The 14496-nt window shown below is 42.5% G+C and overlaps 1 protein-coding gene across 9 annotated transcripts; it reads right to left on the bottom strand.

Moving 5' to 3' along the window:
• On the bottom strand, positions 118–11057 carry NIPA2 (non imprinted in Prader-Willi/Angelman syndrome 2). Of its 9 annotated transcripts, none has more exons than XM_021412129.1 (9): positions 10778–11057; positions 8806–8862; positions 5967–6202; positions 4987–5047; positions 4434–4656; positions 2811–2867; positions 2272–2362; positions 1501–1661; positions 118–1096 (listed from the first exon to the last, which is right to left on the bottom strand). In XM_021412129.1, the coding sequence occupies exons 5-9, from the start codon at positions 4570–4572 to the stop codon at positions 459–461; spliced, it is 1086 nt and encodes a 361-aa protein (XP_021267804.1). In that variant the 5' UTR covers positions 4573–4656; positions 4987–5047; positions 5967–6202; positions 8806–8862; positions 10778–11057; the 3' UTR covers positions 118–458. The 9 variants fall into 9 exon arrangements, with proteins under 9 accessions (XP_021267804.1, XP_021267838.1, XP_021267829.1 ...); XM_021412163.1 differs by lacking the exon at positions 10778–11057 and adding an exon at positions 10444–10656; XM_021412154.1 differs by lacking the exon at positions 10778–11057 and adding an exon at positions 10210–10427.

Raw genomic sequence — 14496 nt, forward strand, 5'->3', positions numbered from 1 at the left:
AAGATTACTGCTGCTTGGGTGTAGCTTTCCTCTGCCCCAGGCTGGGACAGCTCCCGCTGTAATACGTTGCAGTCATTCGGGGCTTAAGTACAAAGGATTCAGGCCCACTGCAACCTGTTTACCACCAGTGCAGAAATAAAGCCATTTATTTTGGATAAAATTGTCATTAGTGCAATACATCTTGAGACAGAAGAGTGAAATGAAAGTATTTACACAACTTAAGCAACAACACCAAGTGTGGTCTGAGGTCATTTTAGTATTTTTGTAAAGTAAAAATAAGGCAAATTAAAACCCCCTTCGGTGTTTTTGATCCAAACTAATCGAACTTAAAAGATTGTCTACCCACACTGTTAGGAAGTACATGAGGTTCCAGACAAGCTCAGACATTTCACAGCAGGAAAAAAAAAAAAATCCAGAGTTACAGAATTGTTCTTCTCTTATTTAACAAGTAGATGTCTTCAGAAGGCTGACAGACTTCCATTTCTCCTGGCTGAGAGACTCTCCGTGGATTGTATTTCACTTACACAGGTAGAACTTTCTTCATCGTGATTAAAGCAGTCATATGTGCTCAGCAAAGACCCATTTGCTGCTCTATCATCTTTCCTCAAGGAGACGGGCAGATTTGCTAGGGTGAAATTAACATCTTTGAAGGCATGCAATAAAAAGATCCCCACAATAATAGTAAGGAAGCCACTGAAGGTGCCAATAATATCATCAGCCGCCATGTGTTGCCATTCCTTGAACAGGATAGCAGAACAAGTTAAAACAGATGTGGTGAAGATTACATAATAGATTGGAGTCACTATTGATGTGTTGAATATATCCAGAGCCCTGTTCAAATAGTTGATCTGCGTGCTCACGCAGACAATAAGGCTTAGCAGCAGAATCCAAGACAAGGGACGTTTCAGCACTGGTTTTCCTGCAAAAAGTTCCTTTATAGCAATGCCCAGACCTTTTACACAGGAGACTGATAACGCTCCAATCACAGAGCAAATTGTTATGTACACAAGAATGTTGGTCTGTCCATGGCGAGGTCCCACCACAACTATTAGAATTAAAGACACAATGACAACAAGTGTTGCGAAGACCACAAAACCTGTGTTTGGGGAGAAAAGACATCTTGTTATTTATGTATACTATCAAACATCTTAGGGGTACCAAGAAAACACACTTTAACAAGGCAATTGGCTCAGCTTAAACAGAAAAGATCAGCAAGTTCCTCGTTACTCCACCAACACTGAAGTTAAAATAATTTGAGTGACCTTGCTACAATAATGAAACTCGGGCACATTAACTTTGCCACTCTATCAGCATGAAGACTCCCTATGGAGTCACACTGCAGAACCTAAATCTCTACTTCACCATGACAACATGAAGCAGACAGGGGCCATCTTCCCGGTATTTGAAAAGGTCGGTTAATAAAACTCTCTGCTTAGACAAGAGTAAGCACACATCTTTCTGTATGAACTACTCAAGAGATCAAACCAGCATTTTTCTTACCTGGATCACGTAGTTTGCTGGACATTTCGTCTAAAGTTTCCACCTCTTCCTCTTGTGGAGCATGAATTACCATCACGGTTGATCCAAGGATGCTTAGCAAACACCCTATTTTTCCATGTAGATTAAGTTTTTCATTTAAAAAGAAGGATGACAGAATGGCACTAAGACGAAAAAAAATGTGCCAAACACACCATCAGTAATATGTATTTGCTCATCAACTTACTGCTTGATTTCACTGTACAGGTCAGTTAGTTACAAACATAACGTGCACTTTTTGGTGAGCAGGAACACTGTTCATGGCCATAAATCATTCATAACAATTCCATTGATTAAGCTTTTATTTAAAATAGCAACACAGCTGATTTTCTGTCAAGATACTTGGTGCAGGCAGAACTAACTTTTAGGATTTTGGAGCTCCTTCGGAACCCATTTTTATGCTGCCTCACCTAAACTCTGTATCAAGGCACTTGTGAAAGTCATTTTTAAAAGACAAAAATCTTGAATCAGGAATGAAAGTACTACTGTGTTGTACACAACACGTTTTTAAAATGGAGAGGGCAGTAGCTTTTCACAGACTGAAGTGCAGATTGCCAGAACCATTTTACAACAGTCATTTGAATTTTGGAGAAACTTAAAGTTACTTCTGACATTTATAACCACTCTTCATTTATAGTTAAGAACAAACCACATTTATTACAGCGTATCTCAGGCACTTATAAACATTAAGCTTCTCTCTCGGAAATCACTTTGCGTTCTGTTAGCATTTCTTACCTTACAAGAACACTGAGAGCTCCTAGAGGAGTCACTAATGTAGCTGGTGCAAAAGCATAGGCAGCAAAGTTAGCTACTTCACCCGCTCCCACTGCAGAGTAGTAATGACAATAAAAAAGAAGTTAGGGTGTCTTATGCAACAAACGTGTGAATCCATGCAAATCTTCTTGCAGACATGAACATGCAGTAAGGGAACAATGGAAAAATCTAATTGTGGTGGTGGGCTGTCAGTACTAGCAGAACACAAAACCTCCATTACTATTTTTAACACAGAACAGGCTGAGGGACTACAAACAGGTCCTAAAATGAATTCTGCCAAATCAGAAGAGGTGCTTTACTTTGGTGTCCATGTTGTAGCTCCCCAGCCTGCTAACTGGAGTCATGAACTTTCGCGTGGGGATATCTGCAGTGCCAGGCTACAAGGCAAAACACAGGCTACAGCACACGTTAAGCTGTAGTTATCGGGATTATAGCCAGTAAGTTCAGAGTTCAAGTAATGACAAGTAAAGAAGACAGACGCTGTCCCTAAATCTACTTACTTGAAAGAAGCCCAGCCCACCATAGCCACTCCTTAAGGTATGCATGACCACCTTGACCTGAAAGAATGTTAGTTATTCCATTACAAACATGTATCAAAAAACAGCTAGCCCTGTCACTGATAACACCACCAAAATATTTTTTGTATGCTCTCAAAAATATGGCAGTCTTGGGTATCTTTTTGATATGGTCTCTTGAGCTAGAGGAGTTGAAATCATTGTCAAGCTCTGACGTGCAGATGCTTCCTACAGCCCACTCTGAAAACTGATTATTTTATTTCCTTTTTGTTAGAAATGGCAGTGATGACCATATTGGCTTTACATGAAAAACAGTTCTTTCAACTCGCTGTCATGACACACAAAGCCAAGCTACATGTCTCAGAAAAACACTGTGGAAATCAGGCACGGCTTAGACAATCAATTACATACACCAGTGTGAAATGTAGTCACACTTCCCCATTCCAAACCAGGCAGAACGAATCGTGTATCTCACTCAAGATCAACCAGCTTTCAGAAACAGAGAGGGCAGGTACTGAATTAAAAATATTCAGATTCAACTTTCTGAACGATCTAAGGGCCACAGAATCATAGAATGGCCTGGGTTGAAAAGGACCTCAAAGATCGTCTAGTTTCAATCCCCCTGCTGAGTGCAGGGCTGCCAACCACTAGACCAGGCTGCCTACAGCCACATCCAGCCTTCTGCAATCATTTGCATGCTCACTGCACGCTGCTCTCAAACCAATATTCTATTACAGCTCTGACCTACTGTAACAATCCCTCACTTCCTTTGCAGCTATTGATGTGGAGGGAGGCGGTTTCTAAAATCTTTAAGACCTTAAGTTGGACCCTCCCTGCTACAGGCAGAACTCAGACTTGGTTGCTGCTAGATACTGCAAATATGAGCCTCATTTACCAAACACAGAGTGAGCCATAAGGAAAAGAAAGAATCTAGGTAGTGCTAGACAGAATTTTATTGTTCCAATCCATACACTGACAGAACGATGAAAAATCAATTCCCAAAATGGTAACAGCTATACTGAAAGTGATATAATATTGGTAAATTCGGTTCAACAAAATCAAGCTGAAAATTGATACGTGTCCACTAATATTGCTTTTTGAGTTGGTAATATATTAATCCATAATTAGAACTGAGCACCGTTTAGAATGTTCCTGGCTTTAAAAAGGCAACAATGAGAGAAAAACACTTTCAGCAGCTCCAGATAACAGACAACACTATAGCATATCATTACACGTGATTCTGAGTTTTCTAAAACAATCTCCTGACAAATGCAGTTAACGTTCTCCTCAATTCACCCTCTTAGGAGCACAGATGTAGTTAAGAGTGCCGGTTCCAAGTTCAATTTGCAAAATGAATCCAAACCTTAACTAACATGCTAAGGGAATAGTTTCATAAGCATCCCTACAGGGCACTGTATGCAAATTAACTGGTACGTGTCACACACTGAGTTAGGTATTTGACACCAGAGGGAAAAAACACAACAAAAACACACACTGGATAAATGTTTTAGGTTTCATATACCTAAAAGTAAGAATGAGATCATGAATTCAATAATCTATTAAGCAGTAAAACTGGAACGTCATCAAGTTTCTTAAACATGCATTTACCTGCTCTCATGGAGCCTTTCCTAGCTAATCGGAGAAGACCTTTCTTTTTCAGGATGAAACTCCCTCCAATGAAAATGCTGGAGCTCATAGCCAACACCAGCCCAATGCAGAAGTCATATCTCCCACGGGCTTGGCTCATCTCGTAAACTGCTGGGGCCTGTCACATTGATCAACGAACAGGGGAGCTTCTGTTACTCAACACGAGATGATGCAATACTGAAACCTGAGAAAAATAAACACATAATTAAAATGGTAGAAATGCGTAACATAGAGAGGATTCCTCAGCAGTTCGTGTGGCTGGTTCTTCCTGAGAGTGGCCTATGGAAAAAAAGAAGCATGTGTAAGCTTGACTCACGGATGAGCGACTAACGAGTCTGCACAAGGGCATCTGACCCAGAATATAAAAACTGAAACCTCAAAACTGAAAAGCTTCCCACAAAAGGAAGTAAAAGAAAACTTCAAAGTGACATGATTTATTTTCCTTTTCCTTAAGTACACGGACCTATGACCTGCACACCGCTTAACTGACAACACTGAACAAATAATTACTTACATTGAAATTAGTCTGTCAGAGAGCTTGAGAACAGCCGCAGCATCTCTTCCACATAAACTCACTAGAAAAATGAAAGAAGAGCGGAACAGCTGTTAAATCGTACAGCAATCTGCCTGACACAAATGAGCCTGGATGTAAGTGCATGCACTTATCAGCTATAAACACGGAACAAGAAAAGGCCTCTGTTTGTTGATGTACTGTACAAAGAATTTCCCACACCTGTATGAAGCATTTTTCAGCTCAGCTACAGTAACTATGAGCTTGCTGTTGAAAAGCACCCACCCAACCTAAGACTTTGTTATGTAAGACCTTCTACAACAGCTTAGCAGAAAGTACTGACTAGACTAGACATGAAGGTTTTACTCTACATACTCATCCTCCAGCTAAGTAAGAAAATTCATTTCAGTACATCCTTTCTCCTGTTATATATTACAATGAAGATATCCTGGATTTCATCTAATATGTGAGATTTAAATTTAAGATATCTGTATAAATCCTTTTAAAATGAAAAAAAAAAAAAAACAAACAAACCAAAACCTAACCCAAAGTCCTTTCAAAAAGATTAACGTCTCTGTAGTACAAAGGGAAATGGAAACTATTTTTAGACTTTTACTGTAAGGCCTCTGGTTATTATGAATGCTTAGAGAACTGGCTGGAAGGAAGAACACACCTATAAATAAATAGATTATTTCCTGGGAACACCAATCATAGATTTGCATTTATTTCCCTAAGCAATCATTTTCCAGATAATGAGAAGCATGACACGTGCTGCACGCTGTATTAACAAGCTTTTGACTTTAGAGGAAAAAGGGGCAAAGAACAGGAGGGAGTAGAACGTTCCCGTGCAGGTGCTCATCGAAGTCTTGGAATTCAAGTTCTAATACTGAGAGACAGCAGCAGCTTCCCCATGCAGGAGTACAATGCCAGCATCAAGACTGTGCAATACCAAGAAACCCAGGCTCTGGCAGAGATGGACGTACGAATGCAAGCCTTGGACTTGATAAAAGCACAATCCAGTCCGCCAAGCAAGCTCACAGCTCTGACTCTTGTGCTTGTTTCTTCAAAATCACTGTTTTCTTCCAATACTGCCTTCCCCTCTGTGCTCTTGCTGCCAACTTTCATCAGTTCACTACACTCTTAGGAAAACCCAGCAGAGAACCACAGGTAGGTTAACATTAAAACTGAACCCAGCTCTTCTTGTTGGCATCTTGTTAGGCTGTGAAAAAGCAAAGGAAAGCAATCTCATTTAATAAACACTCAACACAGCACTATGCAAAATGCTACAAGATCTGCAGTTCAAAAATCTTAAGCCCTCTTTGATTATCCTTGCAGAAGTTTTAGATGTTTTTTTTAATGACAGTCTTTTTTATGCCATCTTCTCTGGGAGCCGTAAGTCACACAGCTTAGGGAATCAAGCTAAGAGTGTTCTTCTGACTCCAGCTGGTGTAAAACACAAGGCTGGTACAGCACCACTCAGGCTGCTCGTGCTGAGCTTTCCCACTCTACCAAAGCATTTCCAACAGATGCTACTCCAGTTATATTACCAACGAGAGCAATTTTACCAGTGTAGCTTTTTATTAAAACAGAACTCACACTGACAAAATCACCTTTTTTTTTTTCCCCTGCCCGTCCAAGCTTGCACAGCTTCACTACACAAAAATACATCTCCCATAGGTAAAAAAGCATCAGTTAGTCCCATCCTGGCATCTTCTACCCGCTGTATTTCAGAGACAAGGGAAGGAGTACACACTGGTTTTCTTTGGAGGAAGTATATGATTGCAAGAGAATGAGAAAGCTTGTGAGTTAACAGGTAATTTTCTGAGTTTAGACTTAAAAACGCCCTAGTTTTGCCATGTAGCGTCCTTAATATATTAAAGACTTGAGGAAAAGTAGGGATACTAAGAGCATTTTGGTTCCCTGTCAACTGCTGTGTTCATCTTGATTCTAATTTCAACTACTTCTTCACGTAAATTATTGCTAGTTTTCTGTAAGCTTAGTTGCCCCCACAGAAGCAGCCAGTCCAATTCTGGCTTGGACTGGAGTGCCGTACTTCCACGCGCGGCTCATACTGACTACCTTTGCTGGCCATTTCTGCAGCAGGGTTGAAGCTCAGCGAGGAGCTGAAGAGATCTGGCTCACCAGGAGGGAAGAAAGGTTGGCAATGGTTTTAGCTGGATTTGGCACATTTCTGCAAACTTTTTTTTTTTTTTTTTTAAAAGATGTAACCAGGAAATATCACAAATGGCAAACAAAGCTGCTGACAAGACACAGAGTCTCTAGCCTAAAACAGAAGGAAACATTTCTTTTTCCTCTTTGCTCAAAAGTCCTTTTCTCTCCACAGGAGCACAGGGAACAGAGCTTAAAAGATGTTAAATATTTATTGTAACAAATTAGCTCAATGTTCAGAAACATTAGAAGCGATTTCGTGAAATGGAATTATATTCTACATTTAAAAACAGATAAGCTTAAGTAAGTATGAGGGAGTTACCAGCCAAAGAAAATTAATTATCACCTCTAATAGTTGTACTTTATATGAAACCAATAATTACAGTCAGTAAAAGTTAACATGGTGGATTGTTCTAACTTTGCCTACTTGGCCACCAGCCCTCAAGAGCTAAGTAGACCGTCTTTTCTCTGAGAAATAGCCTAAATATACACTAAAATCTTTGAATGCTAGAATTCTGGGTTTTCTCTCTAAAAGCTGATCTTTTTAACTGTGAATGGGACGATATCACTAAGCTAAAGCAGGCCTTAACAGCCCATTTACTTCAACTGTCTGCCCAAGTACAGCACATCACTTAACGCTGCTCCTCACTACAGGCAATTGGAACACTCCTCTCTAAGGAAGAGATGTCTGAAGGGAACTTGAGAAACACCGCAGGCATGCTTTTATGTTCTGACGCAGTTAGGAACTCATTATCTAAAGATCTTCATCTACATCTTCTCTTTGACTAACAAAATCCATTACAAATGTCCACTCCGGTCTTGGAACAACGTCTCCACAAGTCAGGTGCTTGCTGCCTTCTTCTGTGCTGCCCTCTGGGGTCTTCCTCAACAGCCCATGCTTTTTCTCAAGTGCAACTCCTGAAGCTGCACACAGTATTTCAGCTGAGTTGTTATCACTTCTGCAATACAGTGGAAGACTCTTTCCACTCAAACCAAAATGAGTGGTTTTCTTCACACTTCCTCTGCAGTCACCTTCAACTTCTCCAACTGCGTAACCTTCAAACTCTTTTCTACAGAACTTCTGTTCTCTGAGAACTGCATTTGTTTAGCCAGTTCCCTCTGGCTGGGTGTAATAACTTTCACTTATTCCTACAGAAGCGTCTCCTTTTTCAGAAATGTTTCCCGAAAATACTCATCTGCATTTACAGACTGGCAACCCTTCCTTCCTCGGTGCCATTAATTACCACTCTGTCATTTCAACCACATCGCCAATGCTACATGACTCACCAGAAGGATTTTAAAACAACAGGCCTGCTTTGATACATTACTAAGAGTTACTCCAGGTACAGCTGCTCACCATCTTCTGAACTTTTCTGATGTATTTTATTTTCAATTCTGCCCATCTGTAAGAGCTCCACGAGAAGTTCTGTGTTTCTAACTTAGAAATAGGGCACCTGCTTAATGCCCTCCCATCCACAAAGCTTTCTGTGGAAGAAAAGTGGGTTCGAGCAACCAAAGCTTATAACAAGTATACGCTAACTATTATGTGTTCCTTTCTTCCTTTCCAGGAGCATAAATCCACAGGAACCAGAAACATGCCCTAACAGCACAAGTGTTAAGTAATGTGCCCTTTGAAGGCTGTTATATACATACCAATTTGTTCCAAAATCCAGAGGCATTCGCTTCTTAAATATTTCAAATGTTAGGTTTCTAAAATGTAAGTTAAAAAGAATATTAATTGGTACGTTAAGAATTCAGCTACAAAACCCCGATGTCCCTAACTTCATGCTAATCTCACTTTCACACATGATGCACAAAAGTGTACACTGTCTCACCTATGCTCTACAAAGGGAGCTCACAGTTTTAAAAACACTCGAGTAACAAAGTAGTGTGATTTTTCAGTTTGACCTTCCCTACATACACCTCATGTGAAACCTTACAGTTCTTCCACCACTTTGCTTTTCACTTCTCTAACTGAAGAAATTAACGTGCAATCTAAGCCATTCCTTAGGAAGGAGCACGCTAAAAGTTGAACTGAAATACTATCGTCGTCTCTTCAATCTTGTTCAGTAACTTAAGTTCTAAGGTGCTTTTATTATAAGAAAAACTAATATAAATTTTTAAGTATCGGCTTTGGTATGGTGAGTATTTAGAGGATATACGTTCATATACGGAACACTTAGGTTGGGGAAAAAAGTAGCAACACAGATATTCTCAGTAAGATTCCTTGAATCTGCGACATACAGCTAACTCTGTAATCCAAGTCTTCTTCCTCAGTCATATTATGTTTACATCTCTCTCTTAGACACGGGGACAGAGAACACAGAAAGGACAGATGTAATGCACCATTAAGACAAAAGAGCTGCTGGTTCAAATCTCAGTCATGTGTGCCTTTAAAAGGCCAAGACGCATGGCATCCAGAGCCCAAGGAGTCCAGAAATTCGTCAGGAAAGAGTACCTCCAATTCTGCAGCGCAAGTCTAACTCCAACAGAGAAAGTTTTCTACCTCTGTCCATGAAGTTAAAAGGGAGTGCAATCTTATGCTTATTTTTATGTATTACAAGGACAAGGAAAAACAAGGACACATGCTTTATCTTAATATATTTTACAAAGATGTCATACGTGTGCATGTATATAGCACGTTAGAGGCACAAGTACTCAAAGCAAAAGACACACCAACAGTTTCAAAAAGCCCACCTAAGATTTTTTTGAACAATGAGGAAACGTACTCCTTTAACATGATATTAATAAAGAAAAACCAACAAGTATTCAATTTTAAGATAGTAGGGGAGAAAACAAAAAAAAATCCAATCATTAACTTTTTGTACACCCTATTCTTCCTGCGTTATTTATACTTATCTTTTTCTATGTAAAGAACAATCTTCAATTGCAGGACCTTCACTGAAACAGAGTGTTATTCATCAACTAAATGACTACAGAGCGTGCTTCGTAGCTGCTACCCTACTGCCTGCATTTCCCAGAAGCCTATCAAAACGGACCCAACGTGAGGAGTCAATGACACAACCTTCTTCATCCCTTTTGCAACGATTTCGTTACCTCATTCTCAGCCGGATGACCAAAGTTCACTCAAGTTCTACCTTGAGCGTGTAAGATAGGCAGCTTCAGATTTCAGGCGATCTAAAGAAATGCTGGGACTGAGACGTCAGACACAGCCTTCAGAGAATGCAAATAAACCCAAAGTCTCGCTTTGATCCAGAAATGCAGCCAAAACCTTCCTTCCCACCTCAGACTGAAGCCCGGCCCGGCCTGGGAAGCTCTGCTGGAGCTCACCTAGCACCCGGCCCTGCGCCAAGCCACGGACGAACCAGTTCGGCTCCCGACGAACGCGGCACCGCGAATACCCCGCCAGACGCACGCACGCACGCACGCACGCACAGTGCGCCAGGCGCGGCGCGCCCGGGCCTGCCGGCTCCTCACCCACTCGGCTCCCGGCACGTCGGCACCGGGGCTCGCGGCTCGACCCCGAGGCGGGGCTGCGCCTCGCGCCCACATGCCCCGCCCCTCGGAGCGAGAGCTCCCGGTCGCCGCCCCCCTGCTCAGCCCGCCCCCCCCGCGCGCCGTGCGGCCGCGAGGCCTCCCCCGCCCGCCGCCTCTCCGCCGTTACCTGCGGTCGCCGCCCCTCACGCCCCCGTCGGGAGGGGCCCCGCGGCTGCTGCCTGCGGACGAAGAGGTGGGGGAGGCCGGAGCGGGCGGTCGGAGGGGCCGGCGCCCGCGCTCTGCACCGCCATGAGGAGAGGGTGAGGACCGACTGCGGAGCGAGGCGGGCAACGACAGCGAGAGGCGAGGGCAGGCGCCTTCCCCGCGCTCTGCTGTCCCCGCCCCGCTGGTCTCGGCAGCGCCCGCCGGAAAGGGCGCGGCCGCCTGGCTCTGGGCTGGGCCGCGCCCCGCCCGCCCCGGTCACGTGGTCCCTCCCGTAAGCCGTCCCCTTTCTTTCCCCCGAGGGCGCGCGGTGTGACGTCAGCAGCACCGGCGGCTGAGGGCCGCGTAGTCCCCGTCACCCTCTGGGTGCTTCAGCCCGAGGCGGGGCAGAACTCGACTTACGGACACCGTTTCTGACCCGGCTTTGCTGCCTTCTACGGTCAGCTTTTTTTTTTTTTTTTTTTTTTTTTTTTTAAATGCAATACAGAATATTGCACAAGAAACATGTTTCCTCGCAGCCGCATGTCGTTCGTTATGACTTCCTACCCTAAGCATTCCTTCCGAAATCCATGTTCCCTTTCTTATACACTCTTACAGGAAAACTTACAAACCGTATGCAGTAAGGGGAAAAAAAAAAGGGCATTTTAAAGATTTGACTGATTGCTATGATTTATTAGCCTTTTTAATCCAGATGCCATGATCCTCATGCACGCTTTGCAACCGAAAACACTTGAATCTCATATGCCTGACTGGGGGTTAGCCATGCTTCTCCTCAGCTTGTAGTACAGACTCTGGAACACAGCTGTAGCAAGTGTCAGGCTCTGAGGGCCCTTCAGTTCCTTCAAAACTACTCAAGTACACCTTCCAAAGCTGCTGTGGAGCATTAGCCTAGACAGCCAATGCTCCCAAAATGTCCGCGAGAGCTCCACCTGAGAGCTGTGACTTTTAAGTAGGACTGACCTGTTGGTCACATCTCTTAGTGACAACACCTTCCTTAGCAAGGATTTCTCAGGACATTACCACAGTCTGCACAGGCCACTGCTTCATTTCTGTAAAACCTGGAAACAAAAACAGAGAAGCAATCTTGGCTTGCCCCCACAGGATCCCTCTTCTCACTCATCAACTGGACTGAAAAGGCCCCTCACTCTGTCACTTTAATCCCTGCAATTCCAGGACGCTCAAAGCGGTAATTTTTAAGGCCATTTTATGTCCTGGGGCAACATTCTAGCCCCCAGCTTGAAACTAGACTGTCAGTTGCGACATTAACTTTCCACACATCAAGTAGTTTTTATGTACGTATGTGTACATACATCTATATAATAGGCAGTATGCAGCTATTTGCTAAGCACTACACTGGAGTATACTATATACTACTATAGTGATAGTATACAATATACTGTCACTTCTGGAGAAGAGGAGGCTCTAAGTGACCTTATCACTGTCTACCTGAAGGGAGGTTGTAGTGAGCTGGGGGTCAGCCTCTTCTCTCTTGTAACTAGTGACAAGATAGGGGGAAATGGCCTCAAGTTGCGCCAGGGGAGATTCAGGCTGGACATTAGGAAATTCTACTTTTCTGAAAGAGTGGTCAGGCGCTGGAATGGGCTGCCCAGGGAGGTGGTGGAGTCACCATCCCTGGAGGTGTTCAAGAAACATTTAGATACAGTGTTGAGGGACATTGTTTAGTGGGGTTATATTGGTGGTAGGTGGATGGTTGGACTGTATGATCTTATAGGTCTTTTCCAACCTTGGCAATTCTGTGATTCTATGATACAGTAGGAGGCTGGCTTTTCTGTACTTTACAAGATACCAGAGCTGAGAAATCTTTGAAAAAGTTCAACGTCTATTTAAACTCTTCTTGATATTTTTTTCAGCTGTTAGTTCTGATCAACATACTGTTACTCCTTCACACAAAATACATTTTTGAGTGCTCTCAGTTCATCACAAATCACCGCAGCCTTATTTCACTGCCAGGGGTTGTGCTTAACAGAAAATAATCAAAGTGTCTCTGGATAATTTACAACAGTACGATATACCAGACATGTTTTCAGAGTATCTGGAAACACCTCTGAAATGAAGAACGATGGTAAACTACCTACTGTCATCCATTCTTGCAATGCCACTCCACATTCTTTGTATTCAATGAATTTCACAGCAAAGGTCTGCTAGTGTAAATTATTTTGCAAAGCTACAAGCAGAACTTCAGAACTTTTCAGGGCTCAGTATCTACTGTGTATATAAACATCCCTCAAGGTTTAAGGACAAAGAGCAAGGCTGCCACCCACACAACCCTGGGAAACATTAACAGGTTAGCAGGTTTGTGCTGCACATGAGCTAGCTGACTCTTGTGCAGTAACTTCCAACTCCATACAGTGAAAGGTTTGTGATAAAAAGCTACCTACCCAGAGCTGCTAACTGGTATCCCTTGGCAGAATATTGTCAGCTGGCAGAATTTTAAAGCATCCCACCAGGGTGCTAAATTCAGTGTTGTCTGTAGACAGCAGAAAACTGATGAGGAAATCAGGCAGCTGTAAGGGCCTCTGGTGGCCATGTCCCTGCTGCATTTAACCAAGACAGCTGAGCAGAACAAAGGATCCATGTCTGCAAGTCTGTTCCTACAAGGGTTGCACTCCCAGATGCAACTTAATAAGCTCTGCTTAAGATCTCAAAAATAAGAACAAAACAAAACAAACACATCAAAAATCAACAGCACATTTTTTTTTCTCCCCTCTACCACCTCATGGTAAATAAAGAGAAAATGGCACTATCAGATTTTGGTCTTTTTAACACCCTCCTCACATGAGATTTGGGGGTGAGAAACATACACTCATGACTGGTTACGTCACAGGCTTCAGTGGTAACAGCAGTATACTCATTTACTTAAAGAAAAAAAAAAAGGAAATAAAAAAGGGAGAATCAGAGATGCTGCATACAGAAGGGAAACCTTCTCTAGTTTCCTGGTCTTCCTATCTTGGTACATGGCATTAACATCACCAACTCCTTCAAAAATAAGATTTTAACCACATACCTTGCAAAGTATCCATGCCAATCTCTTCCACTGCATGCAACATTTTATATTACAGAGAAGCCACTTTGTTTTAAAATAACTTTGACCAGCAATAATACTGGTGTATTCCCTTAGACACAAGCCCAAAGACTGAAATTCTTCATCAAAATCCCACCATCTGAAAAACAACATGTCTGAAAGTCACGTTCATGTGCCAGTACCCAACACAAGTAGCTGTGAACTTCAGATGAAGGATTATCTGGTCAGGCTCCATCATCTTCTGAAAAGATTTCTTCTGTGGAAAGCTCTTGTGACAAGAAATTAGACTGGACACAGGCTTCCTTAGCTTATGTACAGGAGTGCATGATAACCCCTAAGCCAGTTTGAACTGACTCAAGCTCCACCAAACATTTCCGCCAGAGGAGTGTTTATTTTACATATGAGCACACCTCAAGTGCAATTAAAACATCAAGGCTACAGTTTTTGGTAGATACCGCCATATGACAACTGAGCCCTTCATGTGGTAATTGATCTGTACACACGTAAGAATCTTCCATCACCAGTAAAAACAAGCCTATGAAAGTAAGGAAAATAGGTTGGGCTCATGAATTGGGATTAGACTTCACGGCATCTAGACGGGTGGGAAAATATTTTTTTTCCCTGTGTGATAAAGAGGAGGA

Source organism: Numida meleagris, chromosome 1 (genome assembly GCF_002078875.1).
Source record: "Numida meleagris isolate 19003 breed g44 Domestic line chromosome 1, NumMel1.0, whole genome shotgun sequence".
NCBI classification, from domain to species: domain Eukaryota; kingdom Metazoa; phylum Chordata; class Aves; order Galliformes; family Numididae; genus Numida; species Numida meleagris.